Source organism: Malurus melanocephalus, unplaced genomic scaffold (assembly GCF_030028575.1).
Source record: "Malurus melanocephalus ecotype Western Australia unplaced genomic scaffold, MMel_1.1 scaffold_277, whole genome shotgun sequence".
In the NCBI taxonomy this organism is placed as follows: domain Eukaryota; kingdom Metazoa; phylum Chordata; class Aves; order Passeriformes; family Maluridae; genus Malurus; species Malurus melanocephalus.
Genome location: NW_026623509.1, coordinates 173,428 through 200,252, shown reverse-complemented (window position 1 = coordinate 200,252; position 26,825 = coordinate 173,428). Strand labels below are relative to the sequence as shown.

Sequence of the window (26,825 nt, the reverse complement as noted above, 5' to 3'; positions counted from 1 at the left end):
TTTAACACTATTTCATTCAGTTGTATCTTGCTGTACTGCTGAGGTGCTGCTGCATTAAATAGAGAGAGTGTTCATTACTCAAATACTTCAAACCCTCTTTTAGATACTGCTTAATAACTGCTTTTTATAGTTGGCTAAGCTTTTGGAGTTGTCACTGACACTTGTTACATTTTTTCCAGGACAGAATAGAATAAGGTAAGAGACCTCTTTTTGTATTTAAAGATTCTTTATGCTATATTGAATTACTGTGCCATTTCATTACTTATTTTTTTAAAAATTCCTCTAGACTTCCTCCCAATGCACTCAATCTTGTATTACSAGCAAATTCTGACACTTAAGTATGAACTTTTCAAAGTAACAGCTGATTTTCTGGAAGCAATACAAGATTACACATTCTAAAATTATTTTAAAGATATGGATTATTTATTCATATTCATAAATCCTAATTTAGAAGTATACTAGAGATGTGGCTAGAGGCATTGGTGTAAAGCAGTTCTTGCCCAAGTGCAGTCAGAACCACAACAGGGTGTTTTTATTGCATGAGTAACAATCTCTCATACCACTTTCTTCAGGAAGACCAAGTAAAAACTTCTGAAAATATAAACAACTTTTTCTTCATTATCTTACAGATTCTTTGACAGCATTCTGTTTGTGGCAAGAAATGAATGTATAAATGTATAAAGATGCTTCTTTTACCTAATTTTACAATTCTCCTAATTCTTCATGTAGGATTTTTGTGGGTTCTCCCTTCTCTGTTATTTGCAAGATGACCTTCAGAGCCCTTTTACAGCCAAACTCACAGATTAAATTCTGTAAAAACAAATAGTGCAACTTCACTATCTTAACTACTCAAATTTTCAGTTGCTTTAGAGCACTTCTTTTCTGGRTAATTTATGCTGGAGCTTTCCATGATTTCTCTTCTCTCTTTTTTCCCTGCCCTCTCATCCTACAGGTGGAGAAGCAGCCAATGTTAARTACCAGCTGTTGCATGTGCCTTTCTCCATCTCTCTTATGGAAAGAAATCAAGTTGTATCTTTTGCTTTTATACTCTATTGGTCCAGATAACCAGCCTCTGCCAAAGATCATCACCTAGCTTAAGGAAGTTCTTTTATAATGATGTCTTAAAAATTCTCTGTATTTTTCCCTATTTGTCCTTTAAATTTCCTCTCAAACCTCAGAATGTTGTTCTACCATGAATATTTATGGGAAACTCCTACTTACTCTGTCAGGGAAACAATGGCAGGATATAACCCTTACTCTAGTGTTCTGAATTTATATTCCGCTCTATTAGTGTCACTCGAGTTGGATTTCCATTTTATTATAGGATTATTAATTTTTGGGGGCCTGAACATTCCCTTGTACCTTGTAATACTTCTCACCTTCTTGATTCCTGATTGTTCCTGTATATACATGCTTTCCCTRAGTCTAATAAGGTACTTTTAAAGAACCTCCATGCTGCTTCTATGGATTTTAATTTCCTAACTTTCCCCTTCAGGCTATTTCTAACTTCCTCAATATAAAAATCTTCCTTTTTTTGAAAAGACCTGTAATATTATTACCTTATGGTAGGTTCCCACGGGAGGATGTTGAGCTTAATTATATTATGGTCACTTTTATTTAGTGGCTCAACCACGTTAACTTCCTGAATCAACTCATATATTTTGCTYGAGATCTGCATCAAGACAAGATTTGCCCTTTCAGTATTCCATAGAAATTGAGATACTTTACAGGTGAAAGCCCGTGATGATGCCCAGTAATGTATCTCATGTAATCAGTTGTTAGGCTAAAATTCAGCTCAAAAAAACTTTAGTAGTGAACTATATGGTAGTTCTGAAAAGCAKATTGAAAAATGGTTTGTCTTTGAACTAGATCCACTGCTTCTCTGAAATTATAAACATGACTTTGAAAGAATGTACACTGTTTTGCTGATTAGAAGTCCCTTCTTTTTTTTTTTTTCCATTACTCATTTATTTCAACCCCACTTTTAAAATCTATCTCATTAGAAAAGCATCCTCAATAACAGAAGTTGAAACAAATATGGACATGTGTACCCTCGTTCAACACTCAGCTATTACTATTACATGTTATGAGAACACAATATTTGTCTGTGCTAGACTAGATTTCTTTATTATTTTAAATCCCAAACTGATTATGTTAAATCAAACTCTTCTTAAATTTGCCAAGAGAAAATGTTTGCTTCATTAATGTTACAATTTGTGGTTCACATTTTGAAAGAAAGCTAAAAATCATTTCTAAATAGTATGTCTTGCTGACATAAACACAGCGAACTTATATTTTTGCAGTTTCCAGGATTGTTTCACTTGCACAAAGCAGTAAAAGTATCCTGCTCTTTCCATTTTTCTCGTACTATAAGAACCAAGAAAGCAGGAATTTGTTTAGCTCATTGGCTCCATTTATCCTGAGCCAAGACCATGATCTTGGAAACCCTGTAACTTGGCTGAATACAGTACAAAGTTCTTTGCAAAAAGCCAGTGCAATTAGAACAACACAGTGTATGTTCAGTCTCAAAATTAAGACGATAAAGTTTCAAACAGCTAGAACTGAAACAAAGTATCATGGACCMAGACCTTTAATCAGTTGAACACAAATCCTAATTCCACTAGTTTTTGATCAAATGAAGAATTGTGTGCTTGAGGACAGCATTGAGAAAACACTATTCTACCTTTTTGTAAATGGGCAGAATTCACACAGAAAACAAGGAAACATAATGGAAGAAGTGCAAGTTTTGTGCAGTGCAGCCTTGGGAGCTTCTCTGAATACTCCAGACAGGGTGATACTATAACACAGCAATTCCCTTTGCACTTTCTGTTTTATCACTGCTTACTGCTGAGTGCTCATACACATTTGCTAACCAAATCAGCTCATTGCAGACTGTTTTAAAATCCAGAGCTTCAGTTTTGAAGCTGTTTTTTTCTTTTTCTTGAGAAAACCTCTTCTTTTATTTAGAACATCTAACATGCACATAATACATTTTTTTTCACTTTTTACGAAATCATCTGTAATTTCTATTTTGATTAACTTCAACACTTAAGAAAAGCAAACAAATAAAATTCAGTACTAAGGATTCTAATTCATTATGTTTCAATTCACCTAAATTTTTCACAGTTGTCAAAGGTACATTTTTGCTCTATTGAATAAAGGAATTCTCAGGCCTTATTAAAAATATTAGGTCTGCTCAGATTGAAAGTAATTTTCTTTCATAAATTTTGTTTGGGTTTTTTTGACCATAAAGTTACTAGGTTAGTAAGGAGAAAATGAAATTCACTTCCCTTAGTAATTTTTTCCTACATTTTTTTCTTAGAATACTTGCTCCTGGAAGTTGAAATATTTATGCAGTTGGTAAAATACAATAAAATTTATATACATTGATGAWATGTATATGCATTTTATGCACAACAGAGGATTAAATGGATTGTATAGAACCATGTTCCTTTTGGCTTTTATTTTTACCATGTATGTCTAATATGCTGTTTTAAATTATAAAAAAGTTTTTAATGGACAATATAATTTGTAAGGAGAATRTATCTCTACAAGAAGTGCAAAATGTTGCAAGCTGCAAAATGCTGACTCACTAAACTACAGCAAAACCACAGTTTTCAATACTTCTGCTTCAAGAGAATGACATTCTTTTAAATTAAATAATCCATTACTCTTTTTTTAACCAAACATTTGTAAATAAAGGGCCTGATCCAATTTTACCTGCAGTCTTCCCAGCCCCACAGGCCTTTGGAGAAACACACATCCTGTCTGTATGAAATAATTTTGATTTGTCCCAGGGAGGGGGGACTAGCAGAGGGTTAAAACCCCACAGAGGCTGGCTTCTCATAGGCAGTTCCCTAATATTCCCAACTTTTGGATTTGTCTGCTGCTTCAAACTTGGGACATGACATTTGGAACTACCCTGGGTTTGGCAGGGCTGTGATCTGTAAGTTGCTGTAGGGGCAAACTGGAGTAACCTCGTAGGTGGTTTGTTAAGTTTTATTTGATCTTCTGACTTATTTTTACAGGCACACACCTGCTTGTTACATGAGAGCACTGACTTCTTGCTTTTTCCCCTCAAAAACTCACTGGAGCAATTGTGTCCTGATAATACTGTCTTGCCAAATCTTGTATGGCCATTCTGGGGAAGGAAAAAAAGTAGCAATGGAAGCTGCCACCATTTCACATTWCTCTTCTGATCTGAGATTCTGCTGATTTGATGAGATCTTTAAAGTGCTCAAGGCTTTAACAGACTTAAACATGGTCTGCTGCGGGAGCCAATAGTCCTCAGTCATGTGTCCAGCTAGGCTGGAGATGTACAATATTATTTTACATTCATTAGTAACAATTAAGCATTCGGTTTCTTCTGTAGAGTTGTGTATTTTCTCTAAGGAAGAGCTCAAGTAAATACTTTACTTATGTAGCTTGATATTTAAAAAAATCTCCTTTACACTACAGCGTCACTCAGATCCATGCATCTGCTACCTCTTTTATGTTGTCTCTGGGCTGTTACAGTGATTGAGAACCCAGCTGATGGACATTCACCAAGTATTTYGGAATGTCAAAATATAAAAGTTTTTTTGTGATTTACTCCCTCTTCATTTCTTTTCAAGGCATTCAGTTAGCATTAAAATAATGATAATTACATAAATTAAAGTTGTTGCAATTCAGCTGTAGGGATTGYAGGCCAATGCCAGTGAAGATAGATCAAGGTTTTAAAAAGTATCTGCTGTAAATTAAAAACAAATGGTTGAAAGTATTTTGCAGACCTCTCTCCCACAGATTGTATATTCCATTTTCCAAATTAAATCTAAGAGAGAATATTACTTTATTGAGATTTATGGAATAATTTCTTTCAAAATTCCAGCAATATGAGAACGTAGGCAGACATTGACAGTGAAGAAAAATAAGTGTCAGCTACTAAGTGGTTTCATCTTTTGGAGCTTTTTATTTTTTTGGTTATGGGAAAAATTAGTTCTGACTGCTTTTTAAAGCTAAAATTATATATGAACCATTAATTAGGGGCAGATCATTTGTCCAACTTTTACAGCAGAGGGGATAAAATGGGTGGAAAACATGATAATATACCAGTGCTCCATTGGAGGAAGTGTTCCTCCCTCAATCCAACTTGCTGATCCTGTCTAAGGAATAGGACTTAAGAGCTTGTGAGMAAATGTGTGTAAGAGGATATGAAGGAAAATTGTTCTGTGGCATCTGGGGGAAATACGTACAGGAATAGCAGTTGGGCTGTATTAACTATGAAAGTAAATGTGTTACTCAAGTTTTCACCTCTTCTAAGACAAAGACAGGACCCATTTGCCATGTGGCACAGTAGAAGGGATGTAACAAAAGGAAATCACAGCTCTGATGGACAAGAAAGCACAGAGAAGAAGTCTCAAAGACTGATCTTGAGAGCTCTGGTATGTCATGGCTTCCCTGAGGGATTCTTAGGACCTCATTACATATTTTGGGGTGTCCAAGAGCTTAAAAAGATGATGAATCCTGGAACCTTAGTGGACTGTTAAACCTCCTCCCATTAAAGAAAAACATGTGGTTGAAACTGTGTTGGCTAAAAACCATGGAATTTTCTGCGTAACTTTATTCCTTCTTTGCCATTTTGTGTTGGCTATCATGATCTGTCTGTTATATTTCAGCAAAYGCAATAATTTCCTTTTAATTAGATAATTGCCATGTTATTTGTTGGTTTTGATCACTTCTAAATTCAGCTTTTGGTTATAACAAATGTAGTTTCAGAAGATGATGGATTTTTACATTTTTTAAACCGCTAAATGTTCAAAAAGGATTTGTACACATAACAAAATTAAAGTAGGGATTATCTAGCACTGTGTGTGGGATACAGCTATAATCTATACAGTGCATGGAAACGAAACTGGCATTCTCAATTCCACTGCACACATCTCAGTAATAACAGGGTATGAGGCATACAATTTCATGGAACACCCACAATGAAAATTATTCTTTCCAAACAGAGAATTGTTTTGGAATAAGTTAGGTTAATTGGCACCATGGGATTCCTCTCAAGGAAACACAGAACATTAAAATCTACACATGTGCGTGTAAAATGATAAAGTATTATCTTCTTTCCCCTCTCAGCTCCTCAAATCTGAGACACGMTACCCAAAATCAACAGAAACGATTATGTTTTGTTGATTCAAATTTCCTTAGAATAAACTGGCAATTCTTCATCTGGTCACCTTACAACCTGAGAGCCACTGCGCTGTTCCACAATCGCTAGCTCGAGCATGGTTATCTAGTGCAGTCTCTCACACAAAAATAGAGGTCTCTAGAGCTTTTGGCACATGCTTTTCAGAATGGCAAGAAACTTTATTTTCAACAGAGCAACATAGTGCTAAGATACAGCCTCTTTCAAAGGCCTGTTGTGCCCCTATTAGGATTAGAACCAAAATCTGCAAATGATTAATGAGAAATCCAGGCACATTTCACTGTCATTATACAATCGTTGGTTCAAATGCAGTATTTTACAGTTTCTGAACACAGTTAAAGTATATTACGTCCTCACAACAGTATTATCACCCTMTCGAAAATTACAAAGAACTTATCACTAATTAAGTAAAAAAGTGTTTTTCATGAAGAAGGCTGAGTTCTCATGCAGATTGTTCTGCTGTGTGCATTGTGTCTGTTTTCTTGCTGTTTAAGGTCACTATAACCAAGGGTGTTCTATGTGATTCATGTTTAAAGTGTCCTGATATTTTTACATTTGGCCATTTGCACACCTTAACTGTTAYTTCTTTCCGAGTTTTCTGCTCCAGTTATATCAAAACATTTAGAGAAAATTAACTGTGGTGCCTCATGGGCAGGTCACAGGTGAGGTGTGGCCTCAAAAATGACRTCTGTTGTGTCACAGGTCTGACTGCTGCTCTTCTGACCTCTCGCATGAATGAGGAACCCCCATGTCCTGTGACCTGACAGCACTTTGCATGCAAGCCCTGTGCTGAAAAATAGTCTTCATCACTTCCCTCTGCAGTCTCCAGGGGAAAACTGAGGTCTGTATTAGTTRTCTTGTCATTTTGGCACCAACACAGGCAATGTAGTGTTTCAGTTTCCCGACAAAGTTTCTTGCGTAGAATCTCCCTTTTCCTACACTGAAAGAGGAGTTTGAGAACACCCAAGAATACTCCAAAATGTATTGCTGTTATATGCCAATGKTTTTTTTCACCTTGCCTCCCTGCCTGGGCCTATGCACATTTAATTAATCTTAAAAGTACAGGAGCAGGACAGCAAATAAAGTTTGCACTCAGCACTGTTGGAATTAATTATAAAATGGAATTAAAATGAAATCTTGGTCTGTTCATCATAGGATATATGTCACGCATATTCTGTACCTCAGTGTTATTATTTTAGAGGACTATCCCTATTTTTCATATAGAGATGAGAGCTTGGTCTGGTAGGAAAATGAGGATTTACTTTCCAGGGTTTTCACAGAGTTTGTTTCTGAGTAACTATGAAGAATTGCAGGCCCATTGGGTTGAAGAAGGAAGAAATCCAGATAGGACCTCTCAACTCTCCTTCCAGTCCTAAAGCCTGGAGAGAAATACATCCTTCCACTGCTCCCCTTTCTCTCTGGGCATCAAAATAATCCTTTTTGGGACTCATTGGTCACAAATTTAGTAGCCACTGTAAGTTTAGCTTTCTAGGGAGCAGAGAGTAAATAAASTTTGTGGAAAGTACAAGCGAGTGCTTAGTGGAGGAAAGCACAGCTTGCTGTGATGTCAAGGCAGAAAGTTCAAGAAAGGCTCATTGATTTTGCCCTCGTCTATGTAATTTCCAGATGAAAATAAATTGAAATTACTGGACTTGGTTGAAAGGATTAGCATGAACTGTGAATTGTGGGTTTTCTGTCACTAACATAAATCCTGTGGATATCAATGGACAGTATAGGTGTTAGATATGTCTGTACATCAACATRATGCTAAAACAAATGTACATATCCATCAACATGATGCTAAAACARATGTACAYATCCAGTCAAATGTACATRTCCAATGTTCATATCCATATATGAGTTTTGCCAGTGACAGAACTGAGAAATTCAGCAAATGACACAATCATTCTGACCCTATTCAAACCCAAAGTTTAAGATAGATTTTATCCCTGSCTTATTGTAGTTTTCTGAAGCTGTTCCTCACTGCAAAAATGACACAACCCATTATAAGTATCTTGAAACAGGCTGTGCCAGTGCTGGAGATAGTGGTAATTTTTCTTACATTTTTTATTTGATTATATATTGAATTACCTGAGTAATACATRTTCATGTGATTAAATGTTATAGAAGCATGGAATCATTAACTATGGCAAAAACCTCTATGATCAGTAAGTGCAACCATTAACCCACYACGTCCACCACTAAAGCCTGTGCCCAAGTGCCACACCCACCTGCCTTTAGAACACTTCCACCACTTCCCTTGGCMGCCTGAACCAATATATTGACACAAACATGAAGGCACACTTTAGATGTTTCAATACTAATCATGAATTCCTGCAAAAAGGTGCCTGTGGTAAGCAGATGCTGATTTGATCCTGAGGAGCTCTGGAATAATTGGCTCGGAGCAGCACAGTTAACATACTTAACACCCGACAGTCTACTCCCATGGTCTTATATTGAACATATGAATTACTGTCTTCCATGGCACTCTTCATGGCATCACAAAAAATTCCTACCTGGATCACTCATTAATATGACTGCAGAAGTGAAAGAACTTGTGCTCTGATACAAAAATGACCAAAACACCACGAGAGATACATCCAACTTATAACTCGCCTGAAGGCTATTACTCAGACATTTGCTGAGCTTACTATCAAAATAATTGTCAGATGTTTCTGTGAGGTTTTTCCCTGCAAAGAGAACTGGCTGTTAAAATATTTATAAGGAATTCTATAGGAATATAGCATTTAAAAAACTTTGGAAATTTAAAATCTCACATAAACTAGTCTTACTGATATTCATCTTTAGGAAGATGAATGAAAAAGGCGACTATGGCTTAATATTTAGGGGAAGTTTCTGTTGAAGTGTTTCTGACAAGGAAAACCATAGTCTTAGAGCAGAGAAGAAGTTGACAGGGGTTGAGTTTAACTCGTGTTCAACAGTGATCTCTGATACCATTTAACTGAGATTTTCTGTCCCTTTTCCCTTCCCTCCCTTGCCCTGCCCTTTCCTTCCTCAGAGACTTTGCCCTTTATCATGGTATTCCTATGAGATACACAAAGAATATTTTATTACTAGCTAAAAAGAAATATAAATAACTGAATCTCTACACAAGTGCAAGTGGTAATTGCATAATGGCAAATTTAAGGACACCCATTTTGTAGGGGTTTTCTGCTCTCAGCACTGTGTGAGGCAAAGTGCAGCAGAGTGCAGCCGTTCTTTCTGGCTGCACAATTTATGACCCTGTAGCCAGCAGATACACACCAGAGCTGCACCAGAGCTTAGTCACAATCAAAAAGAAAACAAAAGAAAAGGAGCAATAAACTGAAAATAACTTAAGGATCAGAGATGACAAGCAACTGAGCATGAAACTCTACTGCAATTCCGTACCTGAAGTGCTCATTCAGTCAGAGGATTTATAAGTAGAAAATGACCTTCTAACTRCAGGGACTTGATTTTACCATTGGCAGCAGTAAGATGTAAACTTGGCTACTTTGTACMATTCTGAGGTACTTCGTTTTAAAAGGATTTGGGGAAGTTGAATTATTATAGGGAAGGACCACAAAAATGATTTAAGGACTAACAGTTGCAGCCCTAGAGCTACTCAGCTTTTCAGAAAGTATTCTGAAAGGTGATTATAGCATTTAATTCCCAAGAGAAGTGGTAAGCTCCTAATTTTTTTTTTTTTTGTTGCCAAACTGTACCTTGATGCCTTCCCTCCTGAACAATATATTTTAGACCAATAGAAGAGAAGARAGTAAGAGAAAATTGACGTAATAGGTTGTGCTACATTTTATGGTGACTGCTGCTAACCTAAAGGTTTCCAAATCTTAGAAAATAATGCAGTTAATAAGATAAAGTACAGTCACAGGAGTATGAAAAGTTGGAAAACTGCTATGGCATTGACCATTTTTCTGTAAGGCAGATCTATGAGAACAGCGTMTTCAGCATTGCTGCATCTCAAGAAATCATGAAATCCAAGTATTTAGAATGTTTTGGCACTTTTTTTCAGCCCCTGCTGTGTGCATTATGGGATAAAATCAGATTTGCATGATACTTTTGAAGCRTTTAATTATTTTACCTAAATTTTTACTATAAAGTCAGATACAYCAGATCTAAATTTTCTAGATAATTGATCTCCTTAAATGCCACTAAAATCAAAGTGTTACCATTATTAGTTCAATAGTTTCTCATTACTACTTTCTGCCTCTCTTTTACTTGGCAATAGTTAAAACACTAAGAAAATACCAGTTGTGAAAATCAGTCTGAAAAAAAAAGTTCGAATATTTTCATTAAAAAATTGTCTTTGTGACAGAACTTTGAAGGACRAACTGTAAAATGTTGCTCTGCAACTAAATAACTCTGTTCACCACAACATAATGGAGCAGTAAATCACCAAAACAGGGAAGCASACTTTTAGTTTGGGTGTTTTGGGTTTGATTGCGGTTTTTTTGGTAAAAGGCTAACTCTTTTCTTCTGAATATATTCAGGATAGTTTGCAATATTAATGGGTATGTTAATATATTGAGRGATGGAATAAGTATTTTCTCCAGTATATGTAGGGCTACATGCTCCTAAACAGTTGAGCCCAGTGCATGGCCTAGGTTTGAGTTACAGGTGCGTGTCTCACTCATGTCCTTACTCAGCTCTGAGGCAAGACTGAGCTRTGTGGCTTTTTCTTGTCACCACATTCCTGACATAGGAAAGGAGGTGACAGGAGGAAGTTGGCCACGTGCCCAATCCCTGCACATACTACAATACTTATGTAGCCAAGTGTGGCAGAAAATGCATTGGAGAAGGCCACAGATGTTGAATTAGCAAATTCTTCATTAATATCCATTCATGGCTTCCAACAAGTAAGTTGAAAAATAGAAGATCAGGAAAAGTGTTCCTGCTAACTGTGCTGTCAAAGAGCTTTAAATCTGGGAGATGTGCAAAGAAAAACTGCTTCTTAAGCTTTTTTTTTTTAACCTTCAGGAATCCTGCATCTAATTTTCTCTTGAGGAGGGCCACCAAGAAGCACAAGTCACCATCATCCATTCATGGAATCAATCTCTGTTATGAAATACTTCTCYACACTTGTGCTAATTCCTTCTGAGATACTGGCAGCAGATTAAGTTATCACTGCTTCTTTTTCATTTCAGCTCCTTAAAATGAAATCATGTAACTGCCAGTAATTTTACTGCAGTAAMAATTTTCAAGCAGAGAACCTCAATAACTTCAATGAACATTAAAARCCAATGGACCAATAAACTTAGGCAACGAGTTGCACCACTCTTACTTACTTTCTGTTTATATCCACAGACCTTCCCAGGAGTGATGGACAAGAAGCAAGTCCAGACAATCTTGTTTATGTGCTTAGGGCAGTAGGGCCAGTGAAGAAGCCCTAAAAACCTTCTCACAGCAATGTTAGGRACTCCAAATGAATTTCATCAGTACATGGACCAGTAGATGCATTAGAGAAAATGCAACTTTTTAGGAGGGAAACATGACTTATTGTTATACAATGCAATCACCTCTCTCTCTGTTTTTGTGTATTGCTTTCCTCCATATCTGCTTGCCAGTGCTCTGATGAGTGAAATATGTTAGTAAGAGCAGAACTAAAATCCAGGATTATTTTTATGAAGGAAAAATATCACTTCAATTTCTTGGTTATATCAGCCTCAGGATAGTTTTAGGTTGATTCTTTGAAACAGACTTGCTACTTTGTGACAATGAAATGATTTTTATCACTGCTAAATTTCCTCTGGACATTAGGAAAAAAAAAAGCCAAAGTCAGACATCTCTATTTTGTTCCATTTATAAGCATTAAAAATATCCTTTTTTGGATAGCTGTCCAAAATTCTTTTCAGAAGCATCAATTTAAATTACTTTTGGTTCAACCACAGCTGCATTATTATTATTATTAGCATTAGCATTGTCATTATTCTAATTATTTACTGGGTACAACAAAGTTTGAAAAAATATTTTTGCTGTTGTTACTGTCCCTAGAGTTAGGTATTTGTTTGTATTTCAGGTGCAGAAAAAAAAGAGAGAAACTGCAATTTTCGGACACTTGAGTATGAGAGAAAATTTTCACACTTCATTTTAGGGAAATAAAATTGTTTGCCTTTTCTTGCTATCATTACTCCAAAGTTGGAAAAGAAGTGAAGTGCTTTTGTTCTCTTGAAAGTGTGTAATTCTGGCACTATTCTTGAGTGAGCACAGAAGACACATTCCGTGATCCTTGCACTGTGYGTATGGATGCAGTGTTTTAGATAGAGGTTTGCTGAGGTTTTTTTTTTAATTGCTGACTGTACACTTTTTGCACTGCCTGCTGGAAAATCATCTATCCACAGAGTATTCTCCATTACTGATTGAAACGTATTGAAATGTATAACAGGCAAGTAAAACCAAACACTCTATCAAGTAGTGACAGTTGCTACAATTGCCACAGTGATTTCCCACTCTTGTAGGTAAGGGACTGTGGACAATGATTATGGGAATCAGACCACAAGGCATAAATGTAGAAATGTTTAAAAGTCTTTGTTTTAAAATTACCATTTTGGTTATATGGAGTTTGGGTTTTCTGATTTATTTATTATTTTATATAAAGTACTCATTCCAAAGATTCTTTACTCTGAAATGTTTAAGAGTTGGAGCCTTGCTTCTAGGCACATTCTCCTTACCTGCAAAGTATAGAAAGCCTCTGTTCTTGCCAGCCTGCATTAAACATTGCAATACAATTATCTTCAGTCATTGGACTGTTATCTCAGGGAATTGAATTAGACTTTCTAGCTTAGAAACATCAAATTATTTACACAAAATGTTATRGTTGAAACAGATCCAGTATAGAGCATAATATGATGGTTAGAATAGTAAAGATTAAAGAGATCAGGTCACTGATTTAAAACAGAACTAAAAGTTGAATCTGATCCTGAGGGTACCTGTTGAGAGTCATATCAACCAGGTTATTGCCTATCCAGGAGCATGAAAAATCGGTTTTCCATTTGGCTTTGTCTCTAAGTTGCAGCCRTAAAAGTTTCCTAGTGAAAGACTTCTTTTGGACCAATAGCAATCTGTGGAAATTTCACTGTCAGTTTTTCACAAGTATGAGTGATCAGAACTTTTGGTTAAGAAACATGAAACCACCTTAGATGGTTGTTTAAAAATATCCCTGATAAGTCCCTTCTGTTTGGATATCTTGAACATAATGRTTACTTACAGGGGCAGAAAGGGAAGCATCCAGCAAAACATAGAAACTATTTCTTTCCTGGAAAAGGTGCAATGGATTTCATTGCTCTCTTTTCAATACAAAGAACCTCTGAGATTTGAAAAAAAGTCTGTCTTAATTGGCCTGTTGCCCTTATAGCTGAAACAAAATTTTCAGTTAGCATGTGCTATGCATTTTAAATCACAATAGTTTGTCACCGTTATTATTTAAGATCATTCCRTCAAGAGTATGTCAATAGAAGTTTCATCCATGAAGAATTTTTGATACTTAGTCCTGACTGTTCTAGCCATAACCTGATTACATTTAAATCTTCTTTATATATCTGGAGTTTACTTGCATTACCACTCTGAACTGTGACAAGGACTCAACATKGAACAACACTTAATGACATTCCTGAAGTAAAATACCTTCCAACAAACTTGGGAGTTTTCCATTGGTTGGTACTTACCCCGTAACTAGATGTAATTTCTCACTTCCACCTTCCAACKTATTCCCATCAGTGCCCATTCACCACACACATCCCTGACCATGAAAGTCTTCCCAGCAAAAAGGATRAAAGCTGTTCATCCCACCAGCCCTCGTGTGTGACTTTAGAGGGTCAGTCACTTTTTACGTGCCCCTCCAACACATGCAGCTTTAAAGCAGCCTCCCACCCAGTGCAGCTTGTGTTACATTTGGRGTTGGGCCAAGAAGGACTGAGCACCCCTGCTCCTCTCCAGGGCATCCCTGAGAATTCCCAGGGCTCCTCCTGCATCCAGCTCTCCAGCATCACCAATCATCTGTAGGGCAGGGGARGCCCCTAAGCTGGACTTGCCCCCATTGGCACCACAGCAAAACTCGCCTGAATTCAACGGGATGGAATGAGCCCAAAGGATGAAAATACCAAGATATTGCTGTGGAATCTGGTGGTGAATAGTTTCATTTGAATTTAAAGTGAGGAAAAAAAAACAAGGGAAAGAAAAAGGTTTGAGTTAAAGTGTTAAAGTTCTATGTTTTCCCTTCTCACTACAAGTTTTAAATTCTTTGCCAGAAAGAACTGTGTTGTCTCTTGTCATTACTCTTCTTTGTTATTTAAGTTAAAATAATACATTAAAAAACATTCTTCCCATTTCCCCCACATACATGCCAACAGAAAAAAAGGTAGAGATAAGTATAAAATCCAACCTTTATTCCACTTTGAACAAGCTTGTGTATATCCAAAAAAGGTTCCTTGAGTATGTCTCCTTCAGGAGTGAAAATCTTCACGTATCCTTCCTTCTCAAGAATAAAGAGGCGATGGGATCCATCCCCACAATGTACTGCTCCAACAGGCTGCCTTAGTCCACTCACAACCTCCTGAATACAGAAGCAGTTGTGCTTGTGTTTTCTAAAGAAATTTAAAAAAAGAGTGAGACTTTTCATCTTTCTCATAACCATGACACAACAATGCTCCTAATAGATAAAATTATTGCTCCATGATTATAATAAAAACAGGTTTATATTTTAAAAGTTTAATTTATTAATGTATATTAATTATTTCCTTGAATGTAYGCAAGCACATAATACAGAAAATCAGTTTGAGCTTCACTTGAGTAAAATTTGGTCTGTATACAGGAAAGAGAACATTAAATTAAGATCCAAAATGCAGAGCAATGGTAGGGGAAAAAAATTGGTCAAAGAGAATAATTTAGAAATACAGAATTTCTACCATAAAATAAACACAGTAAATTTCATCACTTTGACAAAATTTGGCTTTTAAACCCCATTTCAAAATAGTGATTTATGATGGAAAAATCAAATTTAATGATTTTTACCAAAAAAAATCCCAACCACAAATGACATAAATTGAAGATCATGACATAAATATTTTACTAATAAACTTAATGTATAGTTGTTTAGAATTATTAAATTCAGGAAGAGATTACTTCCCAAGAACTACATATGATCCACAGGCTGGATGATAACCAAGATCCACAGRGTGGATCAGACCAGGATTGTAACACCTTTTCAGCAAGGCAAATATCAAATGGTACTGAAATCCTGAAGCTCCTGTAACTTTCTCTTTTGATGTACACTAGCAGCAGCAAAAGAAAGCCACATCTGGAAAACACAGCTGCTCAGCATGAGMACACACTGAGCTGTTTCACTGTGAAAACCACAGGCTTTGCTAGGATTTTTTTTCAGATTAAACAGCATTTATCTTTATGAACCTGCTGATCTCTTCCTCTTTGTCGTATTCTTCCATGTGGTCCAGGGAGTTAGAAGCTGGCCCTCGCACTTGTTTTCTTGGAAAATCTGGAAAGCACACACCACCATCTTTTCTTGCATAGTAATAGCAAAACTCATCAGCTGTAGTTTGGAGGAAACCTTAAAAATGCAAAAAAGCATACAAATATTTAGTGTGTTGTCATGTCTGCAGTTTTGTGTCATCAAACTCATCTTTAAATAGCTTATAGTRGAAAAAGAGGTCATTTTAAACAAAGGGCTGCAAAAAAAAGCTTGGTCTGTATAAACATAAACTGAGTATTGCCTTTTACAGTTTATTCRTTTGAATTTGTATTTGTATTAAACCTTATTTTCAGAGTGTTTAGGTTTCATTCAAAATGACAACAGTTCACTCACTAAAAATTTAAGAGACAAAGTTCAGAGTTGAGGCTGTGACACACTTCTGCCTGATTTTAACCCTATCAATCAAGTGTAGTATCTGCTGTAAAATAGCTTGAGCAGCTTCTGTTTAACTTTTTTTAAAGTGATTTGTTCTAATCAAAATCTCAGAAAAGACTTTGGTAAAAGATATGCAGTAAAGATTTTGTGGAATGCTGCCAGGAAAGGACATTRGTTGGAGAGATGAATAATCAGGTGTCTCATAAAGTGGAAAGTACTGCTGAAAACTGCAGCATATTGACATCCAGTTTTCTTCTGAAGTAGCTAAACAGTGTCCTGTGGTGAAGTCTACTTCCTCGGCCCTAGGGGGATATGTCTCATGCTGCGTTGGATGAAAGGTGTCCTTTAGGTTTTAGGTTAAAATGGGAAGGAGTTTGAAGACTCAGAGAAACACRAAGTTGATAAAATGAGAGCTTTTGGGTAAAAACCCTGCCACTATTGCTATTACTTTATTGTATTACATTTAATGACATTTTAAAAAAATGTTCACAAACCTATTTCTAGTCATTTTTATCCAGGTTTTAATCAGGAACATTAAATCTAAGAAGACAGAGTCTGGCTAGTTACACATGTACTGTTTTACCAGAACATTGTTAAGATRATATGTCTTAAGTTACCTTCTTTCCTTTTTGTATTACTGGCAACTGTCTTAGGATGTACTATGGYCCAGGACATAACTCACAGGATACACAGAATTAGCACTTGATTGGAATTAGAGACCTAATTTATGCATGGCTTTACCACTTGTGAATAATGCAGTAATCCATAGATCTTGGCCATAAAACCTCTGGCTTACAATGTACAATAAGAACTGATCAAGGACAGCTGTGTTTCATTGGAAAATGCCAATTTCTTACAAGCAAAGCTTTTTCAGAAACATTATCAGTTTTGACAAAGTTTTACTTAACATGATGTTTCTGGTCCAAGCTCAAACTTCTGGTCTAAATGAAAAAGACAGAAACAGACAGCAAACTTGTATCACTATACTCCAATGTCTTGTAATTAGGGTGTTTCATTAGGAAGAGGAATATTCAGGTCAATGCCCCTCATCTGTCAGGCAAGAGTTTGACCCTAAGTCTCCCATTTCCCAAGTAAATGTCCTAACAACGACTTTATTAGCTATCCTGGGGTGGTCTCTCTGTGGCTTTCTTCATGGAAAATTTCGAAAGAGTTCAATTTCTTCCTTATGTGGAATAGGAAAATTTTTTAGATCCCAGAATTTTTGTGGAGTGAAAAGCCTTTCCCACCCAACTATACTTCTCTTCATATACATATTCCTTTAAAAATACTGGAAAAATGACATGACAAAKCCTGCCTTTGATTTCTATAAAATAATATCTGGAAACACATGGTAGTGTGTTGTGGTGTAAAAGTTTAATTGCCGTGATTTGGAGCGTCAGTAAATTTCATCTCTGAGGAGCTGCTTTTAATTTATAGTAGTTATTCGGAGCAAATGGGAGATGTAATTTCAAGTGGAACAATTGAAGAGGAACTCTGATATAATCACAGAGTAGTATTCCAAGGCTTGTAGATATAATGCCAAAATCAAAGGTAGTCTAAAATTTTACTGTTGAATTATTTTACTTAAGAATGTGGGGGTTTGTCTATAATAATTTATTTCTCTAGGCACAGTGGGTCATTCAAAAAATGCAACAGCAAATTAGAGGTGTACAATTACTAAGAATTTCTAGAATTTTCCAAGTATACCATCTACTATTTACTAAACTACTCTTGGCTTGAGTGTGATCTTTAGTTGGGGAAACCCAGAGCATGCTGTGATCAGGTTGTTCACTTGGTGCATGTCCATTTCAAATAATAATCAGATGCAAACTCACTTGACCAGTGCAATGGCTTTTCTTATATGTAAAACTAATCCCATTGCCTCATGAAATATTTTATCACACACTTAAGTGCATGGTGCACTGCAGTTGCCTTTTGCTGTTTCACAAACCCATCAGCAGGTTCCAAGAAAGGATAAGGCTTATGGACCATGTTCATTATAAATGCTTGTAAAAAAGTGGAGCTAGAATTAAACTATGAAWAATGTGGCATTACTGGAAGGAATGTAACCTCTGTAAATACTGTTTCACCTGTGCATTAATGGTGGAATTTTGSTATTTTGTTCTATAAAAGCCATGGTAGTTTAGAAAAAAAAAATCTCCATATGTTATATATGCTCCATTTAACATACTAACAGCTTCACTGAGGACATTTAGAGAAACATTTGCTTYTACTCTCCTATCTGCTTGTAGCCATTTAATATCTTCTTTCTCATGCTTAGATTGTAARGTCTTTAGTGTAGAGTTTGCCATTTTGTTCAGAGTTTGTACAGTATCCAGAAGAATGGTCCCTGACAAGTGCCCCTAAGCACTAGAATTGTTTGGAGAAAAGAAAAAAAAAAGTAATAGGGACTGCAACCCCTGGTCCTGTGTGAATTTCTGTACTTACTAATTTATTTTAAAAGACTCATACATATTATTACAAATTTCCTACCAGCTGTGTACGTGTTGACAGAGCAGTGCCTGTGTTAACAAAGAAAATTGAAATCACAAAGGAAGATTAAACATCATGTTTAAGTGTCAGATTTTGCACAGGCTTGCATTTCTATGCTAAACTTTCTGTCTTGCAAACAAGAATCCAACGACAGGCTTTTCAGTTAAGGCAGCTACAGTGAAGGCTTTCTGTGTTCGCCTTTATATAACACTGTGGGAATAAATTGCAAGATTAAAAGCCTTTTCAAAGGAAAACTGCTCCCAGCTGATCCCCACCTCCTCTCTCCACTTGTATTTGCAGTCAGTTGTTCCTCACACTTTATGTCCTTTCCTATCCTACCTTCACCAAATTCCACTTTGCTGGATTCCCTGATTACCCCTTCCCTTRCCTCTTCTCTTTGCCACACAACTCCAGTGCTGTGGTAGCATTTGTGTCAGTCTTTGCAGAGAGTTCCTGTTCACTCCCTGCCTGCTTTGCACTGCACCCAGGATTGAGTATCACCCACTCATCTGAGCAGATCCACTGCCTTTGAGGGCAYCTGCAAGTCAGGTTCACCCGCTTTATTCCTGCTGTGACCTTGAGCATACACTTCAATATCTTATCAAAGAAACCTTTACCTGCTTTGGGTTTTTTTCTGATTTGCACCTTTGATAGCTAGAGGTGAATTTGTTCACAAACCCCCCACRTTTTCCTCTCTTCTCAACTGCCAGCGAAAACAAAATCAAAGACGTGGTTTCAGACTGTTTCAAAATGTACTAAGACCACTGGCAGCTAACATAATTTCCAACTGGTTTTCAAGTGACTGATGAACTTTTCCTCATGCTCAGACACTGCAGGGCCAGGGTTCATCTCCTTCATGCTCTTGTTAGCAGTAGCAAATTCACCAGCCACAACTATTTTTCTGCAGGTTGACTGTGTTGACTGTTACTATTAATCAGCCATGTTAGAAGTTCTGGAAGTGCTTTATGAGTTATAGAATTTCTTCAAATTCCAACATTTTGGGCTATAATTCCAACATTTTGGAACACCCTGTTTGGTATTTGAAAAATCCTATCAAGCATCTGTTCTGGTAATGCCAGGATTGGGATCCRAGGCTGGATCTGAATTCACCCACAATCATCTGGAATCCATTTCTTTAAATAAAGATAATGGAGACCAGATAGCTCAAAATATCTGCCATGTCCTTGGATGGCACTGTGGCTGTGGCACAGCTTTATTCCTTAAAATATGCCACTTCCACTGGCATGGATCAAGTTTCTGCMTATGTCTAAAGGCAGAATTAGCTGTGCTTTTCTTTACTAGCTATATTAGTAATAAATATTGACAGTCTTCCTTTATGATCTTGGAAATTCACGTTGAGTGAAGACCCTTCATTAAATCATTTAACTTCAGTGTCTCTGTCAATAATCACTTAAACTGAGGCTTGCWGTAAAGATTAGGTGAGAAATAATCAGAACAATTATCTGGAATGAAGCAGAGAAGCTCTGATCTCATAGTCTTTATGAAACATGACACCCTCCTGCATATCCATACAATCCTAACAGCTATTGTTATTCTGTTTGATTGAATAAAGAATAGGGTCCACTTTTTGTCTTAATAGTCCTAAAGAAGTCAGTGGAAGTTCCGAAACAGTCATAACTGATGGGCAAACTGTAATGTTCAAAAGAGTTAACCAAGGATCTGTTTGAGTTTTCATCTTTGCAGGCGACAGAACAATAAATAAATTTTTGAAGCTAACTCCTAAAAAAACTGATGCATAATTTCTCAGCCTTCTTGGTTAAATACTGCTAAAATTTCAATCCCAGAAAAGATGCTTGCTGTCTTAAAATGTTAATAATATTTCTTATTTGTGCAGGACTTAGGGGATAAAATTATTTTTGTAGTCAGCAATTTCCTTAAACTGTGTTGTATTGGTATTCAGAAACAATTAGCACTCCCTAATGGAGGAAGAGTAATTATTCRACATTTTAACAAACGCACAGTGAATCATTGCCAGAGACCTTGGGTTTGGGGGCCTGTTAACTTTCAACTCTGTTAAATCCTCCAGGCTAAGCTGAAAACATAGCTTCCACATTTTCTAWTTTTTTTTCCTTTGCAATAAATATTATTACAGAGATACAAGTCTCACAAGGAAAACAGAAACCCCAACTAAGTTGTTATTTTAATTACTAATATTTCAGAGTGTACAAGCCTATTAAGCCATATTAAAATCCTAAAAGCCATCTTCTCAAAAAGAGGGACATGAATCTTAATTAAGACCTTTGGGAAATCTCAGAATAGGTATCAACAACCATGAGTACCAGTCAACTCACCAAATTAATCCTACTGGTGGATGTAAGTATGGAACAAGTTTTTGTTAGTACAACCTACTTTCAGAAGAAGTATTTAGAATGATTATTAGCATCTGATTGATGTAGGAAAAATCCTATTTTAACTGATGCTAAAGTATGTAAGCTCTTTTCCTGCAAAGCACAGCGCTCTGCCCAGTGCTAAAGTTATGCTTTCATCTGGTTATCTTTCAAGGCAACCTGGGTGGTCACAAAAAGCACTTGACATCTTGATGCACTTCAGCAGTTTTACATATACACAAACTTTGTAGAAAAATAAATTTGTCATTCGTCACCACATATGTTGATCTGAGGAGTGAGGTTCCTGTGGCTGTAGCTCCTGTGCTGCTCAGCCCTTTCTCATTCTCTCCCTCCCTCCACCTCCTCCTTCTTTCCCCCTTCTCCCTCTTTCACTTTTTTTAATTAAACAAATTGCTTCCTCATAAACACAGAATTTCACAAAGCAACTCTGAGGATCTTGTGGAATATGAAAATCATTTTTGCTAGCTACAAACTTGTGTCAAAAATGTCTTTGTGCTGACTTCTTATATGGGCCAAACATTTAGAATATCTAATCTGTTATCACTGTTCAGCAGGCAGTCTTGGCAACTATGATCTATTCTGCTTCGCTTTGGGGAATGTGATAAAGAGCAAGAAACAGCTGGTTTAAGAAAGCCTTAGAAACATCTCTTAGTTTATAAAGACAATAATAATATTTTCATATTTGAATGGGTTGAGATACATGTTAAACCACAGTGAAGGGAAAAAGTAAGTCTATTCAAAACCTTTTCTCAAGTCAATAAAAGAACACTACAAAAAATCCCTGCACTCTTGGGATTTCAGAGAAAACAAGTATACACTGTACACATGCAATTATAAATCCGCCCTCCAAATCCCATCCACTTAAACTATCCCCTTTACTCAAACATGTTTATATTATATTACAAAGCTGTGTTCATATGTTAAAAGTGACTATTCACAACTTCATTTTTCATCTCATCATTTACTCTTTTTTTCCAGTCTGTGTTGCTAGCTTAAAAAAAAAATCTTAACCAATTTAATTATTTTCTCCTGTGTGGCATTGTTTATAAGTAGTGTTTGGACAGGGAAAAAAGCATAGTTTAAAAATGAGAGTCTTAAACATATAAATAATTTACTATTGAGAATACCAAAGATGTTATTTAACATAATAGTGTCTTAAGACAGTGTTTCTAAAAGAGCCATCTTCTGCGGTTATTTTGTTGATATAGTTACAAGTGATAGCACACATTTGGTGACTGCCTCAGACAAAACAGGGCAAACTCTGCTTTTGGTTATGTCCAACTAGCTCTACTGACTGCAGCAGAGGGAAGTGTTAGGTAAGTTAAGAATTTGGTTGTTAACAGCACGTTGGAAGTGATTCAAAGATCACAGAAGTCTATCAAATAGGGCCCTTTGATTTCAATGGGCTTTAAACCCTGCAGAAAAAAACATCAGTTTCTAGGGTAACAAAACCAGAAAAAAACACTTTACTCATCAGCTTTTAGAGGCTACAGCAAACAGCCAGGACCTTTTATTTMTTGCATTTTAAAGCAACCTATAATTTAGAATAGCCTTTTGGATGGCGAGGTGCTTGTTTRCATGATTTGAATTAACACACTAATATTTCAGGAAAGCTAATAGTTTCAAATGCCTTCGACAACAATCGAACCATGTGTGTTTCATAGAGAGTTTAACAGGAGGGTGGCAAGAAAGCACTCAAAGTATTTATGTCCCTACACAAGATCTCCCATAAAGACTCATATTCTGTCTCTGCTTAGGCAAAATCCCCTGGATATCAGTGGGTATTTTTGCTGGTTAAAAGCTGTATCTATAACCGCTCAGGCAATATCACCGTCTCAGGATATCCTTTAGCCCCGTATTTTGTTATGAGTTTTACCTGGTATGTGACCTCTGCAGGTATAATAGAATTCTTTACAATAGTCTTTGCACAGGTAGGGAAGAGTTAGCTCTTTTTCAGGAGTTTCCCCTTTCTCAGGTGAGTGGAATAGGTTCTGAGCATGAGGTGAGCAGTGTGCACACTTGATTTCCTCCAGTAGCTTCGCACATTCTGTGTTGTTGGTAACGGAAAGGACCTGCAAGCCACAAACCAGAGACAAGTAAATGTGTCACCTGGGTCCCCATCTTACACAAAGAAAGACTGCAYGGCCTAATGCCATAAATAATGCTAGTGGAACCAATACAGTTATTATCAATGCATCGATTTTCATGCCGATGTTCTGGATGCACAGAAGTTACTACTATGAAATGTGCAATATGACAGCAGTACAGTGAGACTTTAATTTCTCTGATTCCTTRTAGAAGATTCTGTAAGATTTCTTATCTGAGCTTGTTTCTCAGATATGAAAAACAGTACTCAAGTTATTTCAAGGACCCATACCAGCCGTCACATAGGCAATCTCTGTATTAGAGGGACCATTTATATAAGGGGGAGGTACAGCAACAGGCTTTCTACCACTTCTCTTATGAAAAATACCTAAAAAACCTAACTTGTAAGGTGGTCTGCTCAGGTTTGGAGACTAGAAATTAATCAGGAAAACCAATTTCACATCAGGAAAACCATGTCTCAGTATTTGTAAAGTAGGTGTATCTTGAACAACACCACTGCCTGGCTACTGAAAGACTATTGTGGAATTCAGCAGGTGCCATGGATTTTTTCATGCTTTAAATGCTGTTCTGCTCTTTGCTCTCTCTAATGCAAACGATTTGGAGGTGGGAAACCCAGTATGTTTTCAGGCATATCTTTCTGTAAGTGAAAAATAGAACTTGTAATGTCTTGTTTGTGTCAATATGGAAACTGTAACTTTGTCCTGAAAAAAAAAAAGCATATAATATGTATGCGTAGCACTTAAAGAGGCATGAAATCACAAGTGATGATGTATTTAAGTAAACACAGGAGCCTAAGGAGTGCCATGTCATCAAATTGTGAAAAATAATGGAAAACAGCGTAGTTGTCTTTATTAGCTTTTGAATGCAGCGCACTTTGTTAGTCTATTGTTAACCACATGAATGTTTTTTGATCATTCATCCCAATGGTGGGCAGTGGAAATGTGTTCTCTCCGTTGAGAGGAACTGAATCCGATCCAATGCAAAAACAAAGCTCAGGTTCCTTCTGCTATTTATAAAACACAGTTATAAACAAGACTGTAAGACACTTGTGTTTAGAAATAGTAATGTGTTAAATATTTGTATTGTGTAAAATTTGTAAATATTTGTAAATGYCGCATTTGAAAATATTTCTTGTTTTGCCATAGTTCTTATCTCTGAGCTGATTTGTAGAAGCACTTTCTAATGTCATTCCCTTGAGATGTAATGTTAAAGGGAATTATCTAAGTTACTTTTGATAAAATWAATTTTTTAATGGAGAAACACTCCTGATATGCTTGAGTCTGCTGTCTCTTAGGTCAGCTATCTTCTAAGATGCTGTATTATGATATCGCAGGTCTGAACTCAGCTTTTTATTTACAAGTCTTAATTACATAAACCTCAAATGCTTGAGAGAAATTACTTTTCCATTGTTTAAAACAGATATGTATTCAAAATATTACMCAATATATGGCCCAAACATTTAAACAAAATCCTGTTTAAAACAATTTTAATTTAGAAGACAARCTCTCCAGGAAAATGTAGTCTTACCATACATATTTTTTTCAAAAGGCTATCTAAACTGTGCACTAAAGTCTAATGTTGGAAGTTGGACCACTGATAAGAGCACCATTTGGCTTCTACCCTTATTCTGGATGTGCTGCTATTGGCTTCAAAAAGAATCCTCCAGGTTAGCCAGGACTTCTAAATGCATTAAATGTTCTGTTCTTTAGACTATCTGCTGTTAAACTGTCCTCAGCTTCATAGCACCTGCCAGCCAGTAATGTGATTAACATCTGCCACATATAGTTTRTTATACTCCTTCAGACCTTTCTGRAGAATTTGTCTCACATATTTTATAAAGAGKTTTTTTTTGKTTTTTTAAGTTTAAGACASTAATCAATTAATTGCRCATTGCATRTATGGCAAAAKGTWTGCATTAGTCCTGAATTCTTTGGGGAATTCTTTCCATGGCCACAGGCTTGTCTCTCCTGCTAGATTGCTCATTTGGGCCATAGCAGTAGAATTGTTAACCCTACTCTTCTTTCTTSAGTTTCAGATGTTGTTCTAGATATGGTAAGTCTTGAAGACAAGAACTAAAAATATAATGATAACTACTGTAAACTATAATCAAAGTACAGAACAACTAAAACTTTGATACARTATTTGGTATTGACTGAATACTGCCTAGGATTTCCAGATAGTAGAGAAGAGACTTGATACGCTTGCAGTAATCCATGCTGCTGAGGCAATATTCTGCATTAGCTGSACATTCCTAAGGGATGCTGTGATTCTGATGAGAAGGGGCCTGTATAATTCCATCAGATCACTGTCTGCCAAACAGAACAAAGTCTCAAGCCAATAGGGGATGAGCAAAAACACTATCCATAAATGCTACTTTTTAAGACCATCATGCCACTTCCCCCTTGAAGAGAGGATGAAATGACCCGTTTTGGTATTTCCACCAAAGGACTATGAGTACAGACCCTTCAAAGTACTTGCCTACAGTCAGTAGTATCACCTGGTTKGTAGAATTCTCGGAAGTTTTCATCAGGGAGTTCATCTCGGGCTTTCTTGTGGTAACAGTATGCCGGTGCATTTAGAAGTACAAGTAAACACAAGGTATTACTAAGTAAATATTCAGTGTGTTTATTGAATTAACTCCACAGAGATGCAGATAGAAAACTGTACTTCTACTGGAAAACTCCAGAACACATTGTGCATGGGCAGGSGGGGGGGGGGGGGGGGGGGTAGAGAAATAAATTACAGGATAGCAAAGCCAATTTACTGTTTCTTGTGGAAAACGTAATTGACGTTGCCTGGTGATACAGGCTTGCCAACATTTCAGTCCTCAAAGTTAAGACAAAAGGATCCTAATCCCCCTGAGCAGCTGCTATCCAGGAATTAACCACAGGAATTCACCCCCTCATGTCATTTCTGGAATGAATCTTGGTCATATAATAGCTAATCGGAAGATTAAGGAATGAGAGTCAATCAATTATCTGAAAATCAAGTACAATGTTACTTAACTTTTAGAATGCTCAAGCAAAATAGGGTGGTAACATTTGCTCTGTGTGAGGTCTGATGTGTAACTCTGTACTGGCTTGGAGATAGGACAACTCTCTATTCTGAATTTCAGTAAATCGATAATGTATTTTTCCTGGAGTATGCTAAACCAGTTCTAAGCAGATTCTGAAACACTTATTTGAATGAAGCTTTTTCTGTTGGATGYCTACTTTGAAAATGACCTTAAAGTTGACAATGGCTTTGGTCTTTTGAAGAAATGTAAACTAATTTCCTGCTTCAATTTTTAAAGTTGTATGTGAAACCATCAAACTGCAGTGGTTTAAACTAACTGTGCTCTGGAAAATATGTGTAAAACTTCCAAACATTTATTGCAACATGCCTAATAATGATTATGCCTGCTGCTGACTAATTTACAACATCTGTAAGATCATCCTTTAATCTCTAGCCACATGAAATTAAAACAGGGATAYTAAAGGTAAGATAGATCCTGGAATGCACAGGAAAGTGCAGCATGACAAATTGGCTTATCAACAGAAAGAAGAGTGCAAGGAAGATGACACAATGGACAGAAATTATTTATGATAAATATTGTMATCTGTTTTGTGTACTCTGTCATATCTAGTTAGAAAAAAGCAGTAGAATTTTGATGCTAACAGAAGGAAAAAAACAGTGAAATAAGTAATTGCATTAAGCCATATTTGATATACAAGCATTTATGTCTAAAAATCATGCGCTGACGAGATTGTTCAGCTGTTGAGTAGAACATATGCCTCTTCTGTATAATAGTGCTGGATTATGTCATTAAAGAGTTCAG

General features: G+C 36.4%; 1 protein-coding gene across 1 annotated transcript in view; it reads right to left on the bottom strand.

Moving 5' to 3' along the window:
- HHIP (hedgehog interacting protein) overlaps positions 1-26,825 on the bottom strand; it is a 71,170-nt gene that overhangs the window by 41,021 nt on the left and 3,324 nt on the right. The window contains exons 2-4 of the mRNA XM_057376315.1: positions 22,779-22,974; positions 15,587-15,743; positions 14,562-14,763 (exon numbers count right to left, since the gene is read on the bottom strand). Coding sequence (XP_057232298.1) covers positions 14,562-14,763; positions 15,587-15,743; positions 22,779-22,974 — 555 coding nt within the window. The remainder of the gene's footprint in view (positions 1-14,561; positions 14,764-15,586; positions 15,744-22,778; positions 22,975-26,825) is intronic.